The 10598-nt window shown below is 40.1% G+C and overlaps 1 protein-coding gene across 1 annotated transcript; it reads left to right on the top strand.

Annotated features, from left to right (window-relative positions):
• Positions 1–1172: 1172 nt before the first annotated feature.
• ppp1r26 (protein phosphatase 1, regulatory subunit 26) lies at positions 1173–10320 on the top strand. The gene is made up of 4 exons (XM_080017303.1): positions 1173–1276; positions 3787–7066; positions 8766–8880; positions 10027–10320. The coding sequence occupies exons 2-4, from the start codon at positions 3858–3860 to the stop codon at positions 10096–10098; spliced, it is 3396 nt and encodes a 1131-aa protein (XP_079873429.1). The 5' UTR covers positions 1173–1276; positions 3787–3857; the 3' UTR covers positions 10099–10320.
• The last annotated feature ends 278 nt before the right edge of the window (positions 10321–10598 follow it).

The following is a 10598-nucleotide window of genomic DNA, read 5'->3' as shown; positions in this document are numbered from 1 at the left end:
CAAAGCTTAGCATATCAAACATCATTAATATATACACTTCTGAGGACAACTGACACACACCAGAGCAACTTCCACAAAATAAAAACCCAATAACATCACTGTTAGAATTTATAGACACTCCGGATATATCAATGTATTCAAACTTCCTGAATTCTAATTACTGGTAACAATAACTAGAAGCATTGTCTGATGGTAATTATCCATGTGTGGCAAAGTAAATAATCTGTGCATTCGTGCGCCAGCGGGAGCCTGCTGCAGGCTCTGTGGAACGTGCACAAAAAACCTGCAGGTGTAATGTAAGCGACCTTCTTGTTTGGATGCAATTTTATAAAGCCTTCAGAAGACTGAATTCATGTGAAGAAAGTCCTACTTTGATTCAAAGATTTGTACATTGAGTTTATTTATTTATTTATTTATTCATAAATTCATAAAATATATTATTATTGTGAAAGCAGTTTTCTGTTGCTTTACCACGTGCAATAAAATAATTCTGTTCTCCAAAAAGGATGAATAATCATGAAAAATAAATGTGCTCACAATAAACTAAAACTACTAAAAATAATGGTGATTATCATTTCAGCCACTTCAGGAAGATAGCTGTCGTGATTTGCTGCGTAGCAAACCCACCCACAGCCGCAAACACCGCCCGATCATAGAATTACACTGGAACCAGGCCGGAATAAACAAACTCCTGCAGTCAGAAAGCACATCGGACAGAGAGCCGAAGCACACTTATCCATTGAACTTTAACGAAGGGCCAACTGATCTGGACCCCAGGTATTGCTGCATGCAGCTTTATTTATTAATATTGTTATAATTATAATTATAATTATTATTATTATTATTATTATTATTATTATGTACTTGGGTAAGTGCATGAATTAATAAAATTGTTTAATAAATTGCTTCCCCAGCCAAACTGTCTATAATACTATTTAGTTTAGTGCATTTTAAAATATTTCGGAATAAATAACTCTTAATAAATGTTCTCTTATTTATTTATTTATTTTTATTTAAAAAATACGGCTGTATCCATGTGTGTTAATAACTAGTCGCGGCTGAAGGTTCCCACCCGGGAACCGGGAGGGGAGTACACACACACACACACACACACACACACACACACACACACACTCACACACACACACACACACACACACACACTCCGCGGTGGTGTGGAGTGGGGCAGGACGTGTCTCGTTCAACGTTCGCCCAAATATCACTACGACGCCGTGTACAGCCGCCTTCCGCTTGACCGGTGCTATGTCGTATGAAGGTAAGTGGCTCGGTGGCCGCGGTGTCTAGTTGTTGTTTTTTGAGGAAATAAAGCGAGTTTACGAGCGGATTTTCTGGCACAATACAAAGGCTTCCTTCGCCGGAGGAAAAAAAATGCCGGGGGTTGCAGTGAGGGAGGCCCGCAAGTGTCTCCTCCGAAGTAACCGAGCCGAGTCACGTTTATTCTCCTCAATTGTCCGAGTATTTTGCAAAATTCCTTCGACAGAAGTGTTTCTTGTCGTGTTGGGAAGTCGTTAACGAACGCTGTTGACCCGTTGGTGTCTGTCGGAGTGTCGCTGGGGGTGGACGCGTACGGCCGGGGTGGCGAGGGGAAACATGGTCGCTCTGCGGAGTCTCCTGGCGCCGTGCGCCGGGCATCGGTGCAGCTCGGGCCGCTAGAGGGACTGGAGGACACCGCTAGGTTGTCTCGAGGGGTGGGGGGGGGGACGCGGGGAAACGAGTTGGGAACGTTGGGTTATATAATACGGTGGGTGTCATGTCAATACCAATGTGCACCGCAAGTGAACTTTGTGTGTGTAGTGCGCTGTCAAACTAACTTAACTGGCGGGTGGAATTGCAGCGACGTGCCCGGGTTATTTTTTTTGGACGGACGGACGCAGGACGTGGGATGGACGGCGCTGCCCTAGCGCATGTTGACGGAATGCACGGGAATACATTTGCACTTGATGAGCTACGACAAAGAACTAAACAGAAAACACTCTTGTAGCAGACTACCAGGCGGTGGCTGACTCTCCTTGTACCCGCTGCAACGCACTAATCTACCGCAGTCGTATGTTGCTATCCAGGCCGGTGGTAGAGCCTTAGAATTAGAGGGCTTGTTTTATACGACGACCTGTCCACTCTTTATTAATTTTCTGTCTTCAAATATAATTGAACGTGAAGACTGGTCACAACAAGGCGATTTATACAGATTTAACCTTTTATTGTTAAAAAAAAAAAAAAAGAATCTCAAATGGTTGTCATGCTTAGGATAGCCGCCAGGTGTCGCTAGAAGTCCCTGCGTGTGCTTCCATGTTGTGTGAAAGATGCTGGAGTCGTCTTTGACCAAATAACGACCAAATGTACTTGGTCTTTCTTTCTGGTTGTATAACTGAGTGTTCCCCGACCTTTTTCTGCCACGGCACACTTTTTACAATACAATAATCCCAGGGCACACCACTATCCTGGTTACCACTAAAAACGTCAGAAACATTGTGATTGTTATGGCCTACTAATAGTATTACTCATGTTTTTCACTTTTAGTGTGAAGCTGGAGCTTGTTCTGGTGAACACAAAGCTGCTATTCTGAACGTAACTGAGGATTTTGCACGGCCTTGCGTTTTGGATCTTGTAACACAAGCTAATTTCCATTACACAGTGGTTGAAAACCCCTGATGTAACTGTCAGGTACCTAAATTACTAGGCTTAAGATTTTTAAAATGGATGATAATTTGAGATGAATTGTGAACAATTATGAATGCATCTTCTCCTTCCCTTGTAAGCAGCTCTTGCAGTACATGTAGGGCAGGGTGATATATCAATATCCAGATATGAGACTAAACTTTGTCTGGGATTTTGGTTATTGTGATATAGTCAAAGGTTGTCTTTAAGACTACATTACTGTAAAGTAATAAAAGTTTCTGAACTTCGTAAACTGTTCTTGCTGTACTAATCAACGTCTCTACCTGCTTGGTCATAATATGCATATTACTATTGATTGTTTCTCAAATATTTATTGTGTGTAAAATATATCTTATGAAAGAAATAGTCATTCCCACGATATCGCCAAATTATTGATGAAGATAGTCGTCCAAAGTTGTGATATCTGATTTCTTCAATATCAACCAGTCCCGATATCACTTCCATTCAAATGTTCTTTTTTATATATATATATATATATATATATATATATATATATATATATATATATATATATATATAAAATAAAATCAGGTATAGACCGGACTGACATACACCTCCATGGTAGGGAAGGACGGCAGTACAGAGAATTGTATTGATAAATTATGCAACATTAAGTGGCCTGGGCTCTGATTGTGTAGATGTTTCACTCTGGCATGATTGGAAAATGCAAAGCACTTTGTGAAAAGCAATTTAAGCACAATATTCTGTTGTCTCATCTGCACAGCATTGGGGGAGTAATTCAATTTGGGATATTTTAATTTAATTCATTGTAGCTTGGAAACTGTATATCGTTTAAGAAAAGCAGTAGGGGATATTTTAAATTCGAATGCAATATTTGTAGAGTAGAATAGGGTCTGTGGTTTCCTTTTATGTGTGGCCACTCGGGATTTCCTAATTCTGGATGATAAACACTATTTAGTGTGTTACAGATTTTCCAGGGAATATCATACATACAGTCTTGAAAAGTTAGTGCAGAATTTGGCTGTTACTAATGTCTATTTTGGCAATTGAAAATTATATCGTTTTCTGACAATGTATGTGTGCATTTTCGATGGGTTTGTTTTAAAACATCTTTTTTGTTCTCCACAGATTGAAGAATGGGATTGTGATAGAAGGCAACAGCGCTCCCATGATCATAAAACCCACCACAGCTCAATAGAATGTACTTCATGAATGTACCTCCATTTGGAGCAACGCATACAGAATGGAGGACCTGTGGCCCATCCCAAGGCTATAGCCTTTTTGATTACAATAACTCTGACAGCGAGTTGTCGACAAGTGACTCAAATATCCAAGATAAGGTCCAGATGATCATAAAAAGCCTGACGAGCACCCAGTCCTCACTTGACATGGGCGACGAGGTCGAGGGAAATGTACCAGGACAGGATGTTTACCCTGAGGTCTGCAAGATTGGGATGGATCCTTTAGTGGGTTCAAAATCAACATGTTCCACTGAACACCGAGAAATGGACATTTCATCCTCAATTAACTGTGAGAGCCAGGATTCTGACAGTGATGACTCGGTGGACAGGGGAATTGAGGAGGCTATATTGGAATACCTAAAGGAAAAGGATGGTCACAAACGCAAGGCAGAGCCATCCACTATTATTCTTCAATCATCCAAGGTCCATCGGAAAAACACTCATATTCCTGAAATTACCAAGCAGCATTCCGATAGCATTAAGGTTTTAATTGCCAGCAATCAGCTTCCAAAATGTTCCAAAGTTGAGACCCCTATGGGACCAACTATTTTATCACTGACAAATAATTTACAAAACAAGGTTCCCTGCAAAGAAAATCCTGTTCAGAAAATGGACATTGGCAAAGGCACAGCCGAAAACTGTATCTTTCCCAAAGAACAGACAAAGTGTTTCTCTAAGACAAACAACCCCATTAATAAAGTAACATGCCATGCTATGCTCACAGTTGAGAAGGACTCTCCTGAATCTAGTAGTGATGATGGAATTGAGGAGGCTATACAAAGATACCAGTTAGAGAAAAATAATAGAAGCGACAATACGTGTAAATCCTTTATGTTAATCGAGCCATCTGACTCCAGCAGTGATGATGGAATCGAAGAGGCTATTCGCTGCTACCAGCTGGAGCAACTGAAAGAGACAAGTGTCCTGAAACCATTTTTACATAAGGAAAGACCCAAGAAGTCATCAATCAATCCTATAGATGGCAGCAGCATTGAGAATGTAAAAAAAAAAAAAAAGAAAAAGAAGAGGACGGATAAGGACATCAATTCTGTTTTTCCTTCTCTCTCATCGGTCCGAATACCCCAAGGTAAATTTATATGCAACCCAAGAGGTAATGTAAATGGAGTACTCCCTTCAAAAGAAGACCCTTTGAGGGAGCAACAGACCCCAGCCACTCTGAAGGTAAATACATCAGCAGAGCTAATGTGTGCGGAGGCCATCCTGGACATTTCAAAGGCAGTCATGCCTGGTGCATTCACTGCTAATGTTGGCCTTAGTAGCTTTAACTCCAATCAGGCCACATCAGTCCCTTCTACATGCCTAGATGACGGGAGCAACGACAGCTCCATCGATAGTGAAGATGGGATTGAACAGGAAATCAGAAAATTTCTTGAACAGAAGGCCCAAATGCACAAACAGCCAACAAGCTCCGCTGCCATAACCGCAGAGCCAGGTAGTTTAAATGAGTTGGATATACTAAAGGGAAAACACGAGACAACCCAAAAGAGGGATATTAGGCTGTCATTGACTCAGAAAAGGAAATTTAAATTGGAAAACTGTGAAGACCCAGTGATACATCACAAAGCTACGGAAGAATTAGCTTTGAAAACCATTCCAGAACACAAAAACGAATTAAAACTGTTTGTATCGCCTCAGACTGGGCCAACACCACCGTCAGCTGGATCAGAAAATATTGAGCAAGGAGGCGATAAAAGCAGTTCCCTTGACAGTGACGAGGACCTAGACACTGCAATAAAGGACCTACTCAAGACAAAGAAAAAGTTGAAGAAAAAGACAAGAGACCTGAAACTTAAAACAAGAAAGTGCCTCAACAATGAAGATGATTTCAACACTTTGCAGACAAAGAGGCCTAAACTTGATGGCTTTTCCAAACGCAGTGTTTTGAATAAAGACAAGCCTACATTGAACAAAAGGAGCATGTTGCCAGAGAAACAGTGTGACAAAATAAAAGAACAGACAGTTGAGATGGACACATTAGAAGGGACTAGAGGTGGAGCTGTTATCCCATTGCACAGTAGTGAGGATATTGTTGGAGAAAAGGAGGAAAGCAGTTCAATAGACAGTGATGATAGCATTGAGCAAGAGATCCGAAGGTTCCTGGCAGAAAAAGCCAAGGTTCCCACCATAGATAAAGCTAAAGATGAAGACGTTCAAAGGAACGGCAACATGGATGTTTGTACACAATTTCCAGAGAAAGTTATTAAATTAGAAAATCAACTGGTTGAAATTTCAAGGCAGGCTAATACTCTTCTTCTGGATGAGTCTCTGCTGAGTAGTCCTGATAAAGTATCTCAGGATGGGAAAACAGTGGAAAACTCTGCCTGTACTCTGACTGTCAGTGCAACATGCCACCGCCCTGTCCTGTCCTATAGTCCTGCTCTTTTGGAGCCAGCAGATGGTGCTGGTACTGCCTGTATCGCGGAAAGGAGGCCTAACACTGGAACCTCTACTGCCAATGATCCTTCCTTTGGGACAGCAAGAACTCTGTTACCTTCGAGCTCCAGTGTTCACCAGTTTTGTTCTGATGCTATGAAGTGGCGTCAAAGCCTGGGTCTCCCCACCACTGACACCAGGGCTTTCTGTCCTGTTCAATCTTCATTCCAGACCAACTCACCAAAAGTCGGTCAGACTGCTGCAACTACTGCAGCTCACAGGGTGGGCACCAACCCCAAAACACAGATTCCATCCTCTTCGTGGTCTTCTACGAGAAGCGGTTGGTTAGTCGCGCCTTCCCGGCACTCCCCAGAGACACCTGTGAATTCGTTTTCTACCACATCACATCATGCCTCTTCCAGCAGACAGTCTTCTGAGAGGTCTCGGACGAAGGATCTTGCAACTGGAGGCCACGGGGAAGTTGACCCTGTATCAGGTCAGACTGACAGTGTGGTGCACTTGGCCAAGGATCAGAGTGTGTTCATCAAACTCACATCGGAAAGGACCAACAATATCCAGGTCCAAAGCAGAGATGTCAGAGAGGCAAGCAACGGAGAGGACTTGCCCAGCAGGAAAAGCAAAGAAAGGGAGTGCATGATAACAGATGAAAAGCCAGTACAACAAAGGAGAACAGAGGAAGAGTTTGTAGATGAGTCAGATTGTGAGTTAGACGAAAGAAGAAGCCCAGAGAAAATGCAGGGGTTTGGCTCAATGTAAGTATTGGCATTATTTTTGTTTGTGTGGTCACACAACATCTCAGCTGAATTCCATGACTTATTCCAGCTTACTTTGTTCAGTTCATTTACTTTGATGCTTCAAGGGAATATTTGTTCATATTGCAATATAAAAGGATCATTTTTCATATATTTGTACATTTATACAGTTATGTATTACAATCCAACAACACGCTAGCCTTTTAGCCCTTAAATTAACTTTTATTATGGAGCCCCTAGAAAGCAATAGAACCACTTTGTTTTCAGCAGACAGCTTATTTCTTGCAGCAACTTAAATTGTCATGAATATATTTTGCACATAAAAAGGCACAGACCCTCTCAGAATTATAAGTGCTTTAGCCATTTATCATACATTTTCATATTTTGAGATGATAAATCTGGAGCTGTTATATCGGAATAAAAGGTGACAAAATGATAAAAAGCCTTTATTACTACAATTATCATGCATATTTTTACATGGCTGCCTTTGCTTAACATGATGGATGCGAACACCATATAGAGTGCTCAGTTTTGCCCAAAAAACATATGGATCTATGCACACTGAGATCCATTCATTCAGGTCTAACTAAACATCAAGGGATATACAGCGTTGGACGTCTAGTGAAGAGATTTCACAAGTTATACAAGGACTAAAAAAACGATTATATGCACGAAGAAAACATTTGGCATTAACATTTACCCTCTGGAACAACTGCTAAATGAGCTATTTTCCCCAGATGGTCGCTCTGTATTGACAACTGATTTGGAAGGAAGCAGCCTGTATGGTTGTGAAACGCTCTAACATTTCACGTCCTCAATGTTTGTTGCAGCAACCAGCAGGAGGTGGAATACAAGAACATGTGTTTATTGACAAGACTCGTCTACTAGATGGCACTATTTACAATTTAGGATCCCTAAACATTTTGAGCTTCAGCACATTTGAAAATACATCATGTCGTTTGCCTTATACTACAGCTCAATTCCCTGCTACAGGTTGCAACTCCACAAGAACTAATATATATTTTTAACACAGGGTAATGAGGCCTTTTATAGCAACCCTGCCACACCACCCTCAAGGCACTGAAGCAAAACGTATTGCAACACAAGACAAGGAAGCAACTGCATTACTCTTAACTGACATTATCAGCTTACACTACAGCTTTGCACCAGCGTTACTTTTTTGGATATGATGATCTTTTTGTTCTTTGTGGTTATTATGGAAGTGTAAGTGTCACTTACATACTTTTTTTATTAAAGCCACTAAAAAATCTTGGACCTGTCATCTCGCTAACTAATGCTCTGGTCTTCAGATTCAGCATCTTCGCTCTTGTTTGTGTTACTAGACTTGACATAAAGTGTATTGTGATTGTTTTTGTCCTATAGATTTCTTGAATTTCCTATGTGAAGAAAAAAAAATGTTATTTATTTTTGTTTATCAAAGAAGACTTACTGAACATGCTGTGCATTGCCAGTTTTTGTACATATTTTGCAAAAGGTGTTGTTTTTCTCCTCTTCAGTCCTTTCAAATGAGAGGAAAATTTGTTGTCTTCAAGTGAAACTGTAATAAAGAGTGGATTCAAAATAATTGGGTCTGTTATTGTTTATTTATATACCACAATGATCATCTATTTGGCACGTTTTATTATCTAAAGGCTCACAGAGTATTGGCCTGATGTTTGCTTTGCTTCTCCTCGCCCAGGTTTCTATCTAGTGAAATTGACCCTGGCATCTCCCTAAGGCCTTACATATATCTCACCACAGCCGAGAGGAATTGCCAGTTCATGAGGAGGTGCAAGCAGGTGAACTGTGCAAAGGTACATAGAGACATAAGGAAAATTTATATTTATTGGTTGTGTTTTATTCTTGGTTACACAGAATTTGTTGGTCCTGTCCTCACATTGCATTTAGGTTTGTCATATGTCTTTGTGATGGGGAACGGGCAAAATTTTGACGACAAGCCTCGCTTGAAACCGGAATCTGTGTCGACAATTCTACGCTCAAATGTTTACTTAGGTGTCCTCCAACACGCACGCTCATCGTGTTAATTTGTGGATGTAATGTACATTTTTGATCAGGACGGTGGCACGTTTTATCTTTATACGGAGAGCAGTGGAGAGACAGAGAACATATTTGGTGCACTGGCATCACGCCATGGTTGCATGGTAACACCAGGGACACTGCAACATCAGCCCAACATCTTTTATGTTTACACTGACATGACTCGACACCACAGTCTGTGTCCCTGTTGCATTCAACAACTCAACACAGCCGACCGCTGACGACTACAGAAGAATTTGTCCACAATGGAGGAACTTTGAGACAGCCTTAAGACCACCAAACTCACACACTCAATCTTTTAAAGGGTACAGGAAGATTTCCACTGCTTTAAACAACAGAAACAAATTTTCGGATAGGGTTTCGGATTATCGTGATGAATATCATACACTTGACTATTACTTAAATAGCTGCAAAGATTATATTAGATAAGAATCTTTATTTTCACCGTGAGGAAATTGCGTGCCAGTGAATTAATGTCCAGGAATACAGTATACATCGATATATAGATCTATATGTTGATTAATTCTTGCACAATTGATCAAAAATAATACAAATTGAAACTGCATATTTCTAAAACGAAATCAGCCTTCCATTAAGGCAACACTAGCTGAAGTGAAAGACCAGAGTTATGTGTATAAACATTAAATGAGTATTTTCAGAACATTTTGAATGAGAAAACATTACAATAGCTTTGAATTACATACATGCATTTATCAAGCATTTATAAATAAAATTATTTGAATCCTGAGTGAAAACTGCATTGTATTTTGTGATGAAAACAAACAGATTTTGGTAGAGGGCTTAAGGTCCCTACCATAGCCATTGGCCAGCTAATGGTTGGAAAATGGAAACATATTAGAAATTGTTTACAGGTTGTGCTTTTCTGTGGTGCTTATTTACAGATCAAGACTCTGAAGTATTTCAAAAGGAAGCTCAAGTTTGTTCTGGTGCCCAACAGAGGTTCAACTAAATGAAACCTCATTGCTTCCTAATGCATTGTTTGACATAGAACATGTTTTGCATTATATTTGGCTGTTAAAGTTATTATTGAACTGTGATATTGTTTACATGTTTTTCAACACAAACGTTTTTGGCCAGTTTTCCGTTAAGGGTCACATTCTGATGAGTGTTCTTTGACAGTTTTTTTGTTGCATCATCCCCTGTGTTTCCTTATGACATGAAAATAAATGTTCAGACCTGTATTTGTGTTTGGTTATCAAGATGTTATTGACTGATCATATTTACAAAATGCTTTTGCTATTCAGATTTCTCATTTAATGGGTAACCATACTTAATAATTTTCTATTCCAGACTACTTCTTGCAAAGCCAGGAAACAATGATCTCAGGTGCCAGTGAGTTTGTTTTAGTAGGCTCAGAATGGCAGTTTTGAAAATGAAAACTGGGTGTTTTCCTTTTAATACATTGGTGTTCATTTAATTCAGTATCATTCAGCTAAGAGCAAAATAAAGTAAT

This window comes from Zeus faber (assembly GCF_960531495.2).
Source record: "Zeus faber genome assembly, chromosome: 17".
Lineage (NCBI taxonomy): Eukaryota > Metazoa > Chordata > Actinopteri > Zeiformes > Zeidae > Zeus > Zeus faber.
The sequence above is the reverse complement of the archived record's forward strand: the minus strand, read 5'-3'. Positions and strand labels throughout refer to the sequence as shown.

What these genes read in the sequence shown, in the direction of transcription:
- ppp1r26 (XM_080017303.1), top strand. Translation starts at nt 3,858, where the DNA reads ATGTACTTCATGAATGTACCTCCATTTGGAGCAACGCATACAGAATGG. An exon ending in ATGCAGGGGTTTGGCTCAAT is followed by an intron (nt 7,067 to 8,765) that starts GTAAGTATTGGC and finishes CTCCTCGCCCAG; the next exon opens with GTTTCTATCTAGTGAAATTG. An exon ending in AGCAGGTGAACTGTGCAAAG is followed by an intron (nt 8,881 to 10,026) that starts GTACATAGAGAC and finishes GCTTATTTACAG; the next exon opens with ATCAAGACTCTGAAGTATTT.